At 38.5% G+C, this 20,069-nt stretch overlaps 1 protein-coding gene across 1 annotated transcript in view; it reads right to left on the bottom strand.

The window, feature by feature from the left end:
• Positions 1-16,185, bottom strand: part of CCDC168 (coiled-coil domain containing 168) — a 29,635-nt gene extending 13,450 nt beyond the window's left edge. Inside the window, exons 1-4 of the mRNA XM_023218090.1 lie at positions 15,955-16,185; positions 15,798-15,831; positions 15,665-15,707; positions 39-7,539 (exon numbers count right to left, since the gene is read on the bottom strand). Of these exons, the coding sequence (XP_023073858.1) occupies positions 39-7,539; positions 15,665-15,707; positions 15,798-15,831; positions 15,955-16,185 (7,809 nt within the window). The remainder of the gene's footprint in view (positions 1-38; positions 7,540-15,664; positions 15,708-15,797; positions 15,832-15,954) is intronic.
• Between the last annotated feature and the right edge of the window lie 3,884 nt (positions 16,186-20,069).

Below are 20,069 nucleotides of genomic sequence, written 5' to 3'. Positions count from 1 at the left end.
TTTAGCTTTGCATTTAATGCAACTTTATTTCTCTCTACTTCTGTCTTCTGGGCTTTAAAGTTCTGTTTCTGTTCCTTATTAACGTTTACAATAGCATACCCTGCAGTATTAAGTGATTGTGAAACTGCTGATTGCTTTGCCTGCAAAGGTCTACCTTGGGAACTTGACCTGTCAGCTATTTTAAGGCTGCCATTCTGTCTTTTAATTTCTTCTGAAGCAGGCGAATGCCTGCCAACAGAATCTGGGACAATTGCTGCCAAATTACAGAAAGCTTTTTCTTTGAAAACAGAATGGCCAATGTTCTCTTTATCATATTTATTTGATATGACATCATCTGTTGCCTCACTGAGTTCTGCACAATTATCTGATTTCTCCATCCTTGGGAGCCCAACTTTGAGACTTTCTTTTCCATTTTTGTTTTTTTCTATTTTTACATTTTTTTCTGAATTCCCTTTGTAAAACTGACTTTTTGAGATAAAAGGTTCTCCCAAAAGCATATCTTCTGATTTACCAAGATGAGGATCCTTTCTAAGATGTGTATTTGCCATGAAGTTTTCTGCATAGAATGGATCCATTTCTGTAAGATGTTCTTGCTTCTTTTCCCCACTTTCTCTATCATGTAGGTTTGTTCCCTTTACCAAGTTGCAAGTCCTTCTCTTGTCAGAACACCTTGCTATCCCTTCAGCTAGTGACTCTATTTGTGTTGGTTGTGTATGACTTAACCCTGATATTCTCTTGTCTATCTCTGTTTGGAATCCACTTTGGCTTTTAATGTCAGAGGTATCTGGAGTGAAGGAAATGGTATTTGGAAATGTATCAGTCACATTTTCACCTTGCCACATTGCTTTCAGTTTGGTTTTTAAATTGGATTCAAGTTTCTTCCTATGTTTTGTAGTAAAGTGTCTATTGATTTTATGTATCTGTGAAATTGGTGATTTCTTTTCCTTCATAGTTAAACATTTGGGATTCAATATAGTTTTCCTTTCTGATAACTGTATTGTGTTTGTCTGGTTTTTAGAGTCAGATAAAACAGGCATAAAGAAATCTAAAGGACCCAAGGAACTTGCAGCTACATTTTCTTGTACCTCTTCCTTTTCCTCTGTAGTATGACCATCCAGATTTTGTTGGTGTGTTCTGTTAGACAGAGTGCCCCTTGCTGCTGTATTGAATAAGAGTTTATCAGTCATTGATTTGGATGGTGGACTCTTAGCATATTCAGTGGCACTGAGTAATGCCTCTCCTATACTTGTGTACCATTGCCTCCCTTTCATCTTGTACCTAAAGCGGTGCTGTTTTTTCTTTCTGTGGTTTTCTGTAGAATGTCTTATGATATTAAACAACTGTGAAATTGGTAGTTGCTTTGTCTTCAAAGTTACACGTTTGGGACTCGTTATACTTTTCTTGCTTATAAACTCTAATGTATAGCTCCGACTTCCATATTCAGATGACATGAGACTGGAGAAATCTAAAGGTTTTAAGACTGTTCGTAAGTTTTTTGGATTCCATGCAGTTTTCTCAGAAATAGAACTATCCCATTTCCTTCTAGGATTTTCATCCCAAGGGGTATCATGTGGTATTGAACCAATCTCTGATTTCCCTGTTTTGGGAAATGAAGTCTTTAGACCCACCACACATTTTATTTCTTCTTGCATATGAGGACTCTGTTTCATCATGTAACCAGAAATAGGCTCTAAAACAGTTTCTCTAAAGTGTGTTTCTTGCTCTGTTTTTTGCATTATATGAGACAAATTCCAAGAACTTCTGCCTTCAAGACTCTTCGGTTCAGATCCTGATTTGCAAGGGTCAGGATCTTTCATTTGATGTGTACTGAAACTGAGGTGTTGACTATAGCATGGAACTGATTCTGGTAACATTTTTTGAGTATTTTTATCTTCCTTTTCATGTTGTACATTCATGTTCATTGCATTGCTAGATTCGCTTTCCATATCAGTCAAATTGATCTTCTGTGTCTCCCCACCATGTGGTGAATTCTGTAACTCCAGGATGGTTGCTTGTAGATCTTTATTAAACTCTGCCTTTTCCCCTTTACCTGAATTGTGCTGTTCCCCCACACCTTTCCTATCAGTTGGTACACCACGTTTTATTGCACCAATTAAAACTTCACTGTTTAGTGGGTCCTCTGATTTTAGAGGAAGAAGTTTTGAATTTAATGTACATACTGTGCCATTTTGAATCCAGAGGCATTTCTTTGTCTCCTCTCCTTGTATTGGCTCTGCAGGCTGAAGTTGTTGTGGGACATCTTGTTTGGTAACAAACAGAATTTTCCTTCTTCCTTGGTCTTCTAATTTGTGAAAGTCAAGATCCTTCCTCTGACCTGAATGGAATATGAAATGTTGCAGGTGCTGTGGAATTACTTTTAACAATGCCTCTGGTTCCCTTTCTTCTTGCTCTTCATCTTGAAGACGGGTTTCTTTAATGTTATGTGAAGTAATACTATCTTCATGTGGAGATGTATCTTGCTTTACTTGAGTAGAACTGAGTCTTTTTCCTCTTAGCGTGTCTTTCTCTGTTTCTACCTTGCCATACTTGTTAATGTCAGGTGTCATAGTCAGGAAAGCATATGTTTCATCTGCTCCCTTTTTGCCTTGATGCACTTCTTTCATTTTGGTTGTCAAGTTACAGCTCAGTTCTTTTCTACGGTTTGGACCAGCACCAGCCTTGATATTGAGCATGTATGAAATTGATGGCTTCTTTGCCTTTATAATTCCACATTTGGGATTCACTAAAGTTTTCATGTCTGAAAATTGTTTTAAGTTTCTCTTCCTTTTAGGTGTAGATAAAGCAGGCATGCAGGAATCAAAAATCACTGTCTCTTTCTTTTCACTACCAGCAGCTTGTTCCTTTTGATGGCTAGAATCAGATGAGATACCACCTTCTCTTGCATAAAATATGATTTCATCAACTTTTGCTTCCCCTGACTTTAGAGGTGAAAGCCTAACATAACTCTCTACCTTTTCAAATTGAAATTGATCCAATGTAGGGCATGAAGTAGACTCCAAAATAGTTTGTGTAAAATGCTTTTGTGGTTGTACCTGAATATTTGTATTTCCTGGTTGCTTCAGTTCCTCATCTGATTTGACAAACTCATTAACCTTCTGATATGCATTGAGTATGAAGCCATGGCTATTCTCCGGAGTCTGTAAAGCTTTGGGAGGTGGAATCTTATGACCCACGGGGACTTTTATGTCATTTTCTGTTTTGTTGACTTTTGGTAGTTCTTCAGCTTCTAAAGGACCCATTTGGAGACCAGTCTCTACAGTGATTTGTTGAAAACCTCTTTGGTGCCGCAAACGTTGTCCGTTCATAGGTAGCTCCGTTGTTAAACAGTTCAGCACTGGGTCTGATTCAAGATGGATATCCTTCATTTGACCCGCATCGGACCCCAGCTGCTGGCTCAGCTGTGGCGCTGCTTCTAATAAAACTTTCTGTTCCTCTTCCTCTCTATCTTGCAATTTTTCCTCTCTGTCATGGGATATACTACTCTTAGCAAAGACATCAATGTATGTCTTATCTGCTGTTTCTCCTTGCTTTAATTGAGATGCGGGGAGACAGAACTCTGTCTGCAATCTGCCATGCATTGGAGAGCAAAGGGTATTTACACATTCAGGTACAAATCCTTTAGTTTGATTTAACTTTTTAAATTTAGTCTTAAAGTCTAATTCTGATTTCTTTCTGTGGCTTGTGACACTGACTGTCTCTGAGATTGATGGCTTCACAGCCTTTGTATTTACACATTTGGGCTTCACCTTACTTGCTGTGAGAGAAAATGTTACTCTCTTTTTCATCACTTTCGAACAAGATAAAACAGGCATGCAGTAATTGAAAGACTCTAGCGAAGTTGCTGGTAAATCTTTTGGTATTTCTGTCTTTTTTTGTGCAAAACAGTAACCCATTTCCCTCGTATCACTTCCATTACTTGGAACATCATTTTCTCTTGTTTGGTTTAAAGGGTCTCCAATCAGCAATTTTCCTGATATTGGAGAAGGCATCTCTGAATGTGCAGTGCATTTGCAGCCTGTTTGTGTTGTTTGAGTACTCTTCACATTCTCAACATGAGATGGTTCCATTATGGGAGACACAACAGACTTCATAATAGTTTCTGTGAATGGTATTGGTTGATGCATTTCTTTCTCTGTTTTAGTCTCCTTAGCTAGATGTGCATCAAGTCCAACGTTCCAGCTATCATGCAGGATTGCTTTTGGTAGAGTTTCTTTAACACCTTTTACTTCATCTTGCAATTTAGCATCTAGTATGTTTTGGGATTCATTTCCCTTATTAATGAAATATGGATACTTTTCTTCCCTTTCAATTTGGGATTCCTCTTGGACTAGCTTGATATGACTGTGATTCTCTGCATTTAATCTGCTATGCATTCTAGTATTAGGCAAAATAGACATATGAGGGTAAATAACATTCAGAAGCATACCTGCCACAATTTTATCTTGCAGTATCTGTTTAATTATAATTTCAAAATTGCCTCCCATTTTTTTCTTGTGGTTTGGAGTACCACATATATTGATATAAGGCATCAGTGAGATTGCTGGTTTCTTTACTTTCATAATTACATATTTGACACTGAGTGCACTTTTTGTTTCTGATAATTTTTTTCTAATTTCCTGTCTTTTAAAATATGGTAAAGTAAGCAAGTGGTTATTGAAAGACCCCAGGGCAACTGCAGGTAAATATCTTTTTACATCTTCCTTTTCTTCTACAATATGACTATCCATTGTCTTTTGGAGGTTTCCACCAAATGGGGCACTATACTCTGTTGTTTCAATTAAAAGTTCACCAACTGGCAAGTTCTCTGGTATTGTAAGTGGATTCTTTGGATCTCTGGCACCCTGTCTGTCTGTAAGTCTATCTGTGCTTTGCTTCACCTTCTCAACTTGAAATGGATCCATCATTGGGCATGGACTAGTCTCCAAAATAGTTTGTGTAGAAAGATTTTGTAGTTGGACCTCTTGCTCTTTATTTGGGGCTTTACTTCCTGAACTGATCCGTTCCATTTCAAATTTGATGTATTCGGGCTTTTGCTTTAGATGTACGCTGAAGCTGAAGCCTTGTGTCAGCTCTGAATTTGCTTCTTTCTCCTGTTCCTTTCTATCACATTTTTGTGGCTTTTTAAATGTAGAGCTGTTATCAATGTATTCTGCATTCTGTGTTTCCTTCTTATCTGGTAATTTCTCTTGCTTTGATGCCGAATGACTGAGCCTTATTATTCTTAATGTATCTGCCTTGGCTTTTAATCTGCTATGTGTTTCTGTATCAGGTAGTTGAGAAATGTTAGTGTAAGTGGCACTGTGAAATGCATCAGACGTTTCTTTATCTTGGTGCATATTTGTTATGTTACTTCCAGTGTTGCATTCTAGTTCCTCACTTTCACGTAGGTCACTGTCTTCTGTAACATTAAGTATCAATGGTGTATTTTCCTTCAGATTTACACTTTCTGCACTCACTTGAATTTTTATGGCTTCTAATTCTTCACTGCTTTTATGCATTTTGCTTCCTAGGGAAATGACCAAATGGGCATTTGACAACTCCAGAACAAGTTCCAAAAAATCTTTTTGTTTCTGCGTATTTTCCCTTGGAAAGCACCTTTGCATTTTTGGTGTACTGGTTGGTAACTCCTCTCCATTTGAAAGTTGAAGACAGGAATTCTCTGAACTTTGTAGGTCCTCTGGTATTTTCATTCTATTGTTTGATTCCATTTCGGGAGAGAAAACAAGTCTCTGCATAGGTTTTGATATGGCTTCTTCTAAAGATGTCTTGTGATTTGGAATATGCAGATCAAATGGTTTTTTACTATTTGGAGCATGAAATTCTGTAATATCAATTCCATTTGCTTGAGTAATTGAGTCTTTAAGAGATTCTTTACTCTTCCCATTTTTTTCTACTAGTAAACAAGGTGCTTTTAGTTGAACAGTGTCGACCATGAAGGATTGTTCTAGCTGAGGTAACATTTTTGGTGAAATATTTTTTAGTCCTTTGTTTGCTTTGTCATATTCCTTTTCCTTTTTAGTAATACCTGAGATTCCTGTCTCCTCAAGAGGACCTGCATAACTGATTTTCTCTGTATCTGGTGACTTATTTTGCTTCTGCAGAAAATGTTCACATTTTATTAAACTTGGCATGACTTTCAGTAGTTGTTTTCTGGAATAATTTTTAACATAAGGCAGAATAAGCTTGGAAATAGAAATAAGATGCAAAGCTATATCTGATATATCTTTCCTTTCATGTAATTCTTTCTTCTCAGTGTTATTCTTGCATCCTAACTCATTCCTATTTTTTAACGTGTGACATACTGTGATTTGAAATACTTGTGAAGTTGGTGTTTTTTTGGCTTTTCGAGATGGAATGTTAAGACTGAGTTTGCTTTTACTGTCTGGTGTTTTTCTTCTATTTTTCTGCCCTTTAATAGTAGACAAAAGAGGCACTGAGCTATGTACAGAATCCTGGTTTAATTCTGGTGGAACAATTTGTTGCTGGCCTTGTGGTATTACACTCCTTAGTTGTGGCATATCTTCGGTAACTAAATTTGGATTCAGAGTTAAAACTAGAAATTCAGCATTCTTAAAAATAGTGTCTTGCCCCTTAATTGAATATTTAATCTTGTTTGAATTTATAAACCAAACAGAACGCTGATCCTCACCTAAGTGCTCATCAGACTCTAGGCCCTTTACTGAATATTGTGCCTCAACAATTGATGGAATTTTAACAAAATGTTGGTTCCTATCCAAATCTTGGGACTGGAAGGAGTCTTGTGTGCTGCTAGAAAATGGCTTCCTCATCACATCTTCAGGTTGGGCAAAGTTGCTGGCCTTGCTATCAGGCTGGCTGTTAATTGATTCTTGGTTATGATTTATATATTGGGTTTGACTAGTAAATTGGGCTTCATAAAGACATTGATTCTGAAAGGCATTTTGTCCTGTAAAAGAATCCTGTGCTTGGACAGAAATAACCATTCCAACAGAAGGTTCAGTCTGATTCAAGGGCTCTTGAGATCTTGAGCATTGATAAGTAGTTCTAATCCCTAACTTAGTTTTGGGTTTTGAAGGAATTTGATTTCTCACATTTTCTTCCAGAAGTCTAACCTGATCTCTAGAAAGAAGTAAGTGGGCAAGAGGGCAAGGTGCCACATCTAGATCTTCAATTTCTACAGCTAATCTAGAGGCTGAAAAGCTAAGATCAGAAGAAAATTCTGAATTTTTGTTTTTGTTGGTTTTCATCATTGAAAACAATTTCTTGGAGGAAAATTGTATTGTTTCATATTCACTGTCCAGATGCTCTGTATGGCTTAGATACATTTCCTCTACCTCTGAATAAAACAATGGCAAAGATGAGCTGATTCCGTTTGAAGATGGCACATGACTTCCACTAGAGTGACTTACTTGATCTTCACTTTCACTAGTACCTGACCATATTATTTCATGTGAGAATAAAATTCTATCTTCAAAGTTACATTCCTTTTCTTCAGAGGTAAGTGATGAAGTAATTCTTTTCTCTGAAAAGGTACCAACTCTGAAATATAAGAAAACAGTGTACAAATGAATACTAGGATATATTTCATATAAGAATTACCTTCCAGATTCAAGAAAATGCAGCATAGTGTATGAAAACAGATCAGTATAGAGATAAATTGGAAAACCATTATCCATAATACAAAACAATTCATTACGTAGTTCTTCTCACTTAATAAACTAATTGACTGAAAAAGTGAAGTATATCAATTATATATCTCAGAGAATATACCTCAGCATCTCTAAAAGTCTATTTTTGACAGGAGTGGGTCAAAGTTGCTGGATTAAGATTATATTCTTTTACAAGGAACATCTTTTCTGTTCTCTATATGAAAGTTTTCACAAAAAGAAAACATTCTTAAAAAAATAAAAAAGAAACATTCTTATGGAAATGTAATATGTACAACAGAAGAATACCAATAGTATAAACTAACTGTCTATAAATAAATCCAGATTATGTTAACAGTTCTTTGGGATCAACAGAAAAGCCTACATTTTAGGGAAGCATGTCTCAGTACAATTTTGGGCTGGAGTAACGATCATGGATGATGTGAATTTGCCAACACCCATGTACCTCAAATGATTAGTCTCAGTCTAAGAAGTGCTCAGACCAACAGCATCAGCATCATCTGGTGTGATAGTTAATTTTATTTGTCAGTTTGGCTGGGCAGTGATGCCCAGAGATATGGTCAAACATTATTCTGGATGTTTCTCTGAGGGTGTTTTGGATGAGATTAACATTTATATCAGTGAACTGTGAGAAAAGCAGATTGTTCTTCCTAATGTGGGTGGGCATGATCCAATCAGTTAAAAGCCTGGATAGAACAAAAGACCGATACCTCAACCCCCTGACATACTCCAGCAAGAGGAAATTCTGTCAGCAGACAGCCTTTTGGCTTAAACTGCACATTTTAGGCTTGCTAGTCACCATAATTGCTTGAGCCAGTTCTTTAAAATATATCTCTTACTCTCTCTCTCTCTATATATATATACATACACACACACACACACACACACACACACACACACACACACACACACACATAACCTACTGGTTCTGTTTCTCTGGAGAACCCTGATAATACACCTGGAAACTTATTTGAAATGCACATTCTTTGGTCCCATCCCAGCACTATGGTATCTGAAGTTCTGAAGGTAGGGTCAAAAAATCTGAGTTTTAATAAGCTCTCCAGCTGATTCTGATACATGATAAATATTGAGAGTCACTGTTTGATGGATGAGCAAGCCTAAAATCAAAAACTGAAATTCATATAAACTAGGTGAGATCATTCTAGTAGCTATTTGTTTGGGGAACACAGATCACCTCTTACTTTACTGTAAGTGTGACTTTACTTTTAAATACCCCTCAATCAAAGTAGTGAAGGCAGTATATGAAATCCATCATGATCTACTCAACCACAAAAAATTATTTATGCTAAATGATTACTTATAGAACTGAGAATTAAAAATGAAATGCTAAGTCTCACAAATGACTGAATGGAGTTCCTCTTGGCCAAGTGGACCCCAAAGAAATCTTGAAAAATGAATTCCTGACCATGATGGGATGGGAGGTGAGACAGGCCTTATTATACTACCTCCCTCCCTCGCTACCATTAGGCTTTCTTTCCTAAGGGTAAACAGAACAGCCCTTTGGAAAGGCTTGCACCATCCTTGATATCAACCAATGACCTGATGCTGCCCCTCACTTCTGCTTTCAACGAAACAATCAGCTAGCATTCCTTCCTGATAAGAGACCACCAACCACAGAGTGGTTCTGCCCAGTCTAGGGAGGATGTGCAGTGGGGATTTTCATGTCCCTGGCTTCACCTTTTGATGTCAGAGGGCCAAAAACTCCATGCTCATATCATGCTAAAGCTGCCATTTTCTGAACATGAGTTCCATGGAGAGGAATGAAGCTCAATTGCTCATGCACACATTTCTCCTTTCATAAATATTCATGATTCCTCCTACAGCTTATTGACTATAAGTACTATCCACCTCATTCAGCATGATTTCCTGTCGTATTCTTCCTGCCCTCCAATGGCCTGTGTCTGGCTTCTGACAGGAGGCTATGCTTCCCAGTCTGTCAGAATGGTTATCCTACAGGCTGCAATCCTTTATGAACACCATCATTCTTTTCAAAACCATCATTCTTCAGTTGACACAATGAAATCTCATTAATCTGGAGTTGGTTAATTAGAATTTGGGGTATTTTAGGCTATACTAATGATTTTGTTTTTTCATAGATAACACAAAAATATTAGGTAAATATTTAAAATATGTTAGTTTTCAAGTTCTCTCAATTTTTAGAGCACTTATTAACCTCTAATATATAGGCTATTTTATAGGCGGAATTGTGTTTCTCTAAAATTCATATGTTGAAGTCCTAACCCCAGTATCTCAGAATGTGACCATATTTGTAGACATGGCCTTTAAATAGGTTATTAAAGTTAAATGAGGTCATATGGGTGGGTCTTAATCCGTATTTGGAGATAAGGCCATCAAAATGTGATTAAGTTAACTGATGTCTTTATTTAGAGTGGGGCCCTAATCCAATATGACTGGTGCCCTTGTAAGAAGAGGAAATTTGGACACAGAGACACCATGGACATGCACATACAAAGAAACAAGCATGTGATGCACATGTGTGTTTATTGCAGCACTATTAACAATAGCAAAGACATGGAACCAACACAAATGCCCATCAATGATAGACTGGATAAAGAAAATGTGGCATATATACACCATGGAATACTATGCAGCCATTAAAAAGAATGAGTTCATGCCCTTTGCAGGGACATGGATGAAGCTGGCCGAAGCAGGTGGAAACCATCATTCTCAGCAAACTAACACAGGAACAGAAAACCAAACACTGCATGTTCTCACTCCTAAGTGGGAGTTGAACAATGAGAATACGTGGACACAAGGAGGGGAACATCATGCAAAGGGGCTTGTCAGGGGGTGGGGGGCAAGGGGAGGGAAAGCATTAGGACAAATATCTAAAGCACGCTGGGCTTAAAACCTAGATGACAGGTTGATAGGTGCAGCAGACCACCATGGCACATGTCTACCTATGTAACAAACCTGCATGTGCTGCACATGTATCCCAGAACTTAAAGTAAAAGAAAAAAAAAAAAGAAAAAGAAAGAAAGAAAGAAAAGAGCATGTGAGGACACAGCAAGAAACTGGCCATCTGCAAGTCAAGGAGAAACACGTCAGGAAAAACCAAGCCTTTCAGCCTTCAGAACCTTGAGAAAATAAATTTCTGTTCTTTAATGCCACCTATTTTGTGATACGTTGTTATGGCAGCCCCAGCAATCTAATACAGACTGTATACACATCTTTGTTATCTGCTCATTACTTTTAGTATATAATATTTGGTAGTAAAGTCCGTTCTTCAACTAAGACAAAATTTTGGGTTGGATGATCATGATGTCTACTCTCCAACACCTGTTCTACCTCAGATTGTTAGGCTCAGTCTAATATAGTAATCCCATTTCTGAGTTACTAGTTTAGGAATGGGCATGATCTAATCCTAACGTAAGAAAATGCTGAAGCAGGCTGGGCAGGGTGGCTCACGCCTGCTAATCAATTCCAGGTCTTTGGGAGGCCGAAGCAGGTGGATCACTTGACATCAGAGTTTGAAACCAGCCTAGCCAACATGGTGAAACCCCAACTCTACTAAAAATACAAAAAGTAGCCGGGTGTGGTGGCATGCACCTGTAGACCCAGCTACTTGGGAGCCTGTGGCAGGAGAGTTGCTTGAACCCAGTAGGTGGAGGTTGCAGTGAGCCGAGATTGTGCCATTGCACTCCAGCCTGGGCAACAGAATGAGACTCCATCTCCAAAAACAAAAACAAAAACAAACAAAAACAAAAACAAAAAAACTTTGCAGCAAACCATTTCCCAAAATTCAATAATCCAATGTAAGATCAGCAGTTCGCTTTGCTCATTGAGACTATGCCTGGTCAGCACAGTTCTCTCTAATTTCTCATGTCACCTTCTGACATGTAATTTATTTATTATGTTGTCGTTTATTGTCTGACCCTCTCTCACCCCCACACACTGTTTTATTTGCTGATGAATCTCAAGGGCCTACAGCAATGCCTGACACAGAGTAGGCAATCAGTAAGTATTTGCTGAATGACCATCTCCACCTCCAGGCTTCTGATTGCTAACAACAAACTGACCCAACTCTTTCCTCAATTTCAGTGAGGAGAAAAAAAATCCCTCATACACAAACTACTCATAGATGTGACTGATTTTAGTGAAGACTTGGAGGCAGAAGCAGGAGAGAGTTGACTACAGTCATGCAAAGGGCTCCCATTTAAACATTAGGTACGTCTCCCCATTTGTGAGATGTCCTTTGGCCTCTCCCCACCAAGGAATCTTAATTGGCCTTTGAGATTTTAAAAATAACTCCTCATTCTCCTAGGAAAAGAGTGACAGTACTAGAGCCATGGTAACCAGTACCAGAATCGGTTGTCAATCAATCAATGGCAACCCTATAGTCATAGTAACAAATAAACACCAAGTCTGCTTCTAAACTGTTTTATCTATCAACGATAACTCCCTTCAGGAAATGCACTTCTGAAACCAACCAGTCAGTGACAAGTTTAAGCTTTGAGAGTCAGGTGACTAGTGGCAGACTCTCACTCAAGCATGCGTGTATGGATAAGGCCAACCCTAAAACAAACCATTCCCCAAAATCTGATAGAAGGTCAGCCGTTTGCTTTGCTTACTGAGACTATACCTGGTCAGGTCGAGTCCCCAGATTTCAGATACTGAGTGGTGGTCTCATCCTTTATGCCACTCAGTCCTAAGCCTCATACCACTACACTTGCCACTCCCTCTGTTCTGCTTCCCTGTGCCCCCCCCCGCTACCCCTTTCTCCTTTGTCCTATTTCGTAAGCAAGATAAAATCCACTTCATCTCTAATGCAGTACATTTTAACCATTCTGATGCTTAGGTTTCGGCCAATATACCTTTCTATTTCAAAATAATTTATTAAGATGCTGTCCCACTATTTCCAATAGCAAACACATAGAACCAACCCAAATGCTCATCAATGATAGACTGGATAAAGAAAATGTGGTACATATACACCATGGAATACTATGCAACCATAAAAAGAACGAGATCATGGCCTTTGCAGGGACATGGATGAAGCTAGAAGCCATCATTCTCAGCAAACTAACACAGGAACAGAAAACCAAACACCACATGTTCTCATTCCTAAGTGGGAGCTGAACAATGAGAACACATGGACACAGGGAGGGGAACAACATACACGAGGGCCTTTTCAGGGATGGGGGATGAGGGGAGGAAACTTAGAGGACAGGTCAATAGGTGCAGCAAACCACCATGGCACACGTATCCCTATGTAGCAAACCTACACGTTCTGCACATGTATCCTGGTTTATTTTTGAAGAAATCTAAAAAAATTAAATGAAATAAAATTATTTGAAGGTGTCAATGGTTAAAAATAAAATATGCTGTTCCAAACATAGTTCTTTTCCAAAAAAAGAATTCATATATATAAAATATATGTGTGTACGTGTGTGTGTATATATATATACACACATGTATATACATACATATATACACATGTATACACACACACACACACATATATATATGTATTTTTTTTTCCTTTCTAGCTGGAGTCTTGCTTTGTCTCCCAGGTTGGAGTGCAGTGGCACGATCTCGTCTCACTGCAACCTCCGCCTCCCAGGTTTAAGCCATTCTCAGCCTCCTGAGTCATTGGGATTACAGGTGCATGCCACCACACCTGGCTAATTTTTGTATTTTTAGTAGAGATGGGGTTTCACCATGTTGGCCAGGCTGGTTTCAAACTCCTGACCTCAAGTTATCCACCCACCTCGGCCTCCCAAGGTGCTGGGATTACAGGCGTGAGCCATTATGTTACACATATTATTTCAACTAATCGTCATGATATTCCTAAGAGGTAATTCTTCTAATCCTTAGTTCGAAAATTAAAAAAATAAAATAAAATGGAGGTATAGTGAGTTTAAGTCCTTAGCCCAAGGCCATGCCATCATTAAGAGGTAGAATTACAGGGCTGGGTGCGGTGGCTCATGCCTGTAATCCCAGTGCTTTGAGAGGCCAAGGCAGGTAGATCACCTGAGGTCAGGGGTTCAAGACCAGCCTGGCCAACATGATGAAACCCCATCTCTACTAGAAATACAAACAATTAGCCAGGTGTGATGGTGGGTGCCTGTAATCCCAGCTACTATGGTGGCTGAAGCAGGAGAATCACTTGAACCCAGGAGGCGGAGGTTGCAGTGAGCCGAGGTCATGCCATTATTCTCCAGCCTGGGCAACAAGAGCAAAACTCTGCCAAAAAACAAAACAAAACAAAACAAAACAAAACAAAACAAAGAGGTAGAACTATGATATAAAGCTAGACCTTTCTTAAATTCAAACTTTGTGTTTTTTCACCATAATATGCTGCTGCCATAGGAGCCATATCTTTTCTCTCATCCTTTTCCTTCAACACCACCCCCAACCTCTTCTTCTCAATGAATTTCCCTTAATGCTCCCTAGAAAGATGTCACCCAAGGATTAACTTCTGTCCAGGCAGGAAGGGAATAATAGGACACAGGGATGGAAAATCTTTAAAGTGTTCTTGATTCTGAAGCTGAAAATCCTTTTTCTTCTCCATGTCTTCTTGTGAATTCCTCTTACCTGTTAATCCTCTGGTTTTGAATTACATGTGAATCTTGGGTCACCAAGCACACCTAACCCCTGTAGTATCTCAAATGCTGACTCTTGGTCTGTCCATTTGGACTTACTCTGATTGCGCTACTGACATGCTGTAGCTTGTGCTGACATTCCTGGTTCCCAACGGGTCCTGACAAGGGTTCTACCTACTCACACCTCCAGGTATTGTTACAGCTTCCCAAGACACTCACCTGAGAACTAGAGTTGCTAGTACCCAATACGACAATATAGCAACCAGATTAAAAGAATAAAGTCCTTTTATACCTGACAAATAAAAAAAATTAGAGGAACATCAAGTAATCCTCTGATTCACACAGCGACTAATCACACAGTGACTAGGGATCTAGCTGAAACATAAAACTGTGCCACTCTTATGTGTAACCACCACTAGTGGTTATTATCTACAGAATTGAATCCAGGCTTCTTAACATGGTATAGAAAGCCCTTTATGACCTGACTCCTGCCTACCTCTTCACATTCGTCTTCCACTACTTCCTGACTCAACCTCAACATTCCAAGTAACTCTGAAATAATAGTAATTTCTTGCACATTGCTGCTGTTTCTGTTCATGTCCTGGAATGTCCTTCTTACCCTCCTAAACCTGTGTCCTTTTCGGGCTAATGTTCATTAATCCTTTAAAATTCAGCTCCAGCATAACATTCTTCGTGAAGCCATTACCAACGCCCTAGGCTGGCTTAGGCATCTCCTAAATGTTTTAATATTTGTGTCACTGTGTCACCATACCACAAGGCAATTTTCCTGTATGTATACATCTTCTCCACAAGAATATAAGCTTCTTGAGAAGAGAGACTATCTTAAGGCTTGAATCCCAGTGTTTGTGTCCACTTTATAGTAGATATCTAATAATTGTTGAACGGATTTCAATTAAAACAATTAAAATATTGATAGCAACAAGATTCGTGATTATGTCAGTATTTAATCCCTAGTACGGAGATAACTTTACAATTCTGATAAATTCTGATTTTACAAACTCCTTTCATGTCACTCATGCAGCACCTAGCTCAGTGTTTGCTTGGTCCACAGTAAGTGCTAAATAAATATTTTTTCAGTTGAATTGTAAGAACTGGTGTATTGGAGAGAGTGTTAGAGTAGGAAAGAAAGTCACTTATCCTCTTCAAGCTTTATTTTCCTCATCTGTAAAAACAATAATAATACTACCTACCTTGAAGGATAATTTCAATAATATACAAAAAGTCCTTAACACAGCTTGAGCCTAGCAGCCATTTAAAGTAAATGTTAGATTGAATCATGACGTTGAACAGCTAGGAAAACCGTTCTCTGAAATTCAGAAGTAAAGGCATTTTGAATAGAACACAACCATTTTATTTAGCTTCAAAATACATATGTGATATATCACATACCTTTCTCCTGAGGATGGATTAATAACTGACCAATTCTCTGGAGCTGAGTAGGAATAAAAAAGTCACAGTATCAATGAGAAAAGCTCAGGATGAACAAGTTTTATATTAAAATGTGAAATTGTATAATACTTACCAAATTTCCTGCTTTTCGGGCAACTGCCTTCCCTCTATTTTAACGGAAAAAATTGTTAGAGGAGTAATCTGAGTATCAAAGTTCAAAAATTTTACAAATTATTCTTATGTCTGATTTTGAAAACTAGGGAAAGGGGAAATCAACCATTTGTTCTTACCTCCCGGACATCTGAACTACCCTTTTCAGGAAGCGTGGACTTCTTCCAAAAGGATGCACAAGCTTTCATGAGTATTATTTCAAAAATAATTCCCAGTAAAATTATAAAGAAAATTGCCATCCAATCATTTTGAATAATCCAGGACTCTAGAAATTCCCATAATGTCACAAATGTATTATCTTCCAGTTCACCCCCTACCCCTTTTTTAAAGGAATAATATTGCTTTGACATTTTAATGTAATATGTGAAAGAGACTGGTGTCTCATTCAGAAGTCCTTGATTTCAGAGGCCCTGAATTATAAAAAGTTGGTATGCCCAACTCATAACCATGTGCAATGTTTGGCCAGTGCTTGTTGGTGTCTTATCAAGTGTGGCAGTGACTGCTCTGGCCTAAGTTAAGTGAGGTACGTGTCATAGTGGGTATTTAACTGAGCTCACATCAACTTTAGCAATAATGAAAGTTCATAGGTTAAGATATGTACACTGTATAAGTAGTTTTTTTACTAAAATTCAAAAAATTACCTTCTCTTAACTTCATAGAAAGCAACATAATTCTATCATGGATTGTCACTGCCCTATTATAAACATAGAATAAATTTGGATTGGTAGAAAGCATTTGATATAACCATTTCTATTAACACCAGGAATAGTGTATTTTATGCTTCTTTGTGGTCAGGAAAATATAGTCCTTTCTTAGAATGAATATAGATCGGGTTGACAGGTTTAGCAAATAAAAACATTAGATGCCTAATTTAATTTGAATTTCGGAGAAATGTCAAATAATTTTTTTAGTCTAAGTATATCCCATTGCAACTATGTAGAATGTATGATGACTTGTCTTTTATGGGCCTGATTTTTTTCTTAAAACAGAATACATTTTATATTTCTTTTTGCTAGCGGGGTCCATCGGCACCATTCCCCTTCAACAATCTATTGATATGCTGAAAACTAAAGTGTCTTTGGAATAACCTCCTGTTGAATTTCCTTTTCACCCTGTCTACAGTGATTTCAAGGAGCTACTTGTGATGTCCTTTCCGATGTCAGAATTAAGGGTGGGACAGAGGCAGATGTAAGTACAGTACTGCCCACTCTCCTTCAAAGTCTAGTGGGTAGGCCTGGAAGCTTATTGAGAAGTACAATTTTAGTCACTAGTAGACAGGATAGTCTGGACTAGTAATGAGAAATGTTAACACTACCTCGGATTTAGAGTACTCTTCCTTTGAAGGTGTAATTAATTAATACTTCCTTTGCAGATGTAATTCTTTAATGCTTCACTTTTGTTTTGTTTTTAGTACTTCACTTATCCAAGGTAGGTTAAGCAAAGAAGTATTACTCATTACACTGAAGTATTATTCATTACAAAGTAAACTGTTCAGGCCTCTTCTGTCACATCAGTTTAAATAAGTGCAACAAAGATTTACAACTTCAGCTGGGTGAAGTGGCTCATGCCTGTAATCCCAGCACTTCGGAAGGCTGAGGTGGGTGGGTGGCTTGAGCAGGAGTTTGAGACCAGTACTGGGCAACATAGGTGGACCTCTGTCTTTACCAAAAATTTAAAAATTAGCCAGGCAGGGTGGTGTGCGCCTGCAGTTAGTCCCAGCTGCTTGGGAGTCTGAGGTTGGAGGATTGCCTGAGCCTGGGAGGTGAAGGCTGCAGTGAGCCATGATCCCGCCACTGCACTCCCATCCTGGACAACAGAGCAAGACACTGTCTCAAAAAAAACAAAAAACAAAACAAAACAAAAAAGAATTATCAGCTCTGTCCCTGAACGTTGGAGATTATGAGATCAGTGACATTCTAAATGTTGGAATTTACAGTCTTCCAGTCTCCTGGACCACAACGTACAGGTATTTATAATCTTTATTTAAGTATAACTCTTGTTTTGAATTGTGTCTTTGCAAAGAATCACCCTTTAGAATGCTTGGTAGGTCTTCATTGGCTCTGAAAGAAACTTCAGCAATTCCTCTTGATTTTTCTAGAACTATGGCAAAGTACACCTTCCCCGTGCTCGCCTCCTCACAAAGACAATTGAGGTGATTTTAGTCTCCTGGGTTTCCCCACAAAATTTAAGCATCTGGGCCGGGCACAGGGGCTCATGCCTATAATCCCAGCACTTTGGGAGGCCAAGGCAGGCGGATCACCTGAGGTCAGGAGTTCAAGACCAGCCTGGCCAACGTGGTGAAACCCCATCTCTACCTAAAAATACCAAAATTATCTGAGTGTGGTGGCAGGTGCCTGTAATCCCAGCTACTCAGGAGGCTGAAGCAGGAGAATTGCTCGAACCCGGGGAGGTGGAGGTTGCAGTGAACCGAGATCACGCCATTGCACTCCAGCCTGGGCGACAAGAGCGAAACTCCATCTCGGGGGAAAAAAAAAAAAAAAAAAAAAATTAAGCAGCTGGAAAAATAGTTACTCTCACCTACTTGCAGAAATTCTCTAAATCATTTAATGGTAACTATCGTAAAAGGGATTCATTGTTTCAACATTTTCTTCTCTCTAGTTCCTTAGATCTTTCCAAGCTTTATGGCACTGAATCCCTAATTAGTATTTCACTGAAGAGCTCTTAAAGAACTGAAAAGGAACTGCTGTGTACCACTCCTGCTGATGGCTAGGTTTACATAGGGGTAAGTATTATCTCTCTCTAGGGCTTTGTCATGTTTTTCACTTATGTACTTGCTACTAACGAAAGTATAATTACCTATTTTTCAGCATAAATGCTTCTGTCCCTTGGACTAGAAGCCTCCTAGACCAATGTCAAGTGAACAGCACCAAAAGTAAATGCTAAGCAAGATTTACTTGCTTGCAGAGTAAAAAGAAAAGGAGTATCAGAGAAAGCCTATTACTAGCAGTAATAAAAAACAGACACTACAAGAAAACACAAGGAAAATTAAAGTTTTTTTTTAAACTTCCTATTATATTTACCAATGTTACCATCTTTGAACTATTTTGACATTATGAACTTGGTTTTTGTTCTTAACAGGAAAAAGTCCCAGTATTAGATATATAAAATAGCAACATAAAGCCAAAGATTGTTCAAAATTGTTAGAAATTCTTTCTGTAAGTATCTTAGTTTAATACATGTATTGGATAATAATTGTGTAAAGCACTGAACAAGGAACCAAAACGTGCTTTAACACACTTTGTTAAAGTTTTGTTAACATCTTTGTTAACATTTAACAATGATGCGGAAAAAAAAAAATCCCAAACTTGAAGGAATCTGTAATGTAAGTGAGATGGAGATATTAGTAACTTAATGAGAAGGTAGAGTTCGGTTAACACAGAAAGGAGGAAGATATTACAGGAGTTTGAGGAGAGATACTTGGTTTGGGGTAATTTCAAGGAAAGCTGCAAAGAGAGGAAAAAAAATTTTTTTCCCCTACTCATTTGGATTTGGTAGCAGGCAAAGATGAACAAAGAAAGTAGGAAGAAGAGTAAAAATACTTCTTCCATTTTATAAACATTTATATAGTCCATGTTAGCTATAGCATGGCTACAGGTGTGAAGTCTGGGAAAAGAAGGCTAAAATGTTGACAGACCCCTATTGTGGAGCCACCTTCGGAGATCTAACAGTTTTTGAGTTAGAAGTATCAACTGGTGTATCAAAGCAAGGGGACAATAAAATTGGAAAATCAATTAGGCTACTGCAGTGATAGAATTGATAAGGGTCTGAATTGGAGTGATGGTAGTGTAAAAAGAAGAGTAAGAGACTGAAATCCAGGATTTAGCAACTAAAAGAAAGCAAATGGATGGGTGCGGTGGCTCATGCCTGTAATCCTAGCACTTTGGGAGGCTGAGTTAGATTGCTTGAGCCCTGGAGTTCGAGACCAGTCTCAGCAACAAAGCAGGACCCTGTTCTCTACAAAAATATTTGAGAGCCTGTCTCTCTAAAAAAACCATAATTTTAAAAAGTAGCCAGGTGCAGTGGCAGGCGCCTGTAGTCCCAGCTACTTGGGAGGCTGAGGCAGGAGGATCCCTTGAGCCCAGGAGTTCAAGGTTGTAGTGAAGTATGATAATGCCATTGCATTCCAGTCTAGGTGACAGAGTGAAATTCTGTCTCAAAAACATAAAACTGGGCCGGGCGCAGTGGCTCGTACTCCCAGCACTTTGGGAGGCCA

This window comes from Piliocolobus tephrosceles, chromosome X, assembly GCF_002776525.5.
Source record: "Piliocolobus tephrosceles isolate RC106 chromosome X, ASM277652v3, whole genome shotgun sequence".
Lineage (NCBI taxonomy): Eukaryota > Metazoa > Chordata > Mammalia > Primates > Cercopithecidae > Piliocolobus > Piliocolobus tephrosceles.
The sequence above is the reverse complement of the archived record's forward strand: the minus strand, read 5'-3'. Positions and strand labels throughout refer to the sequence as shown.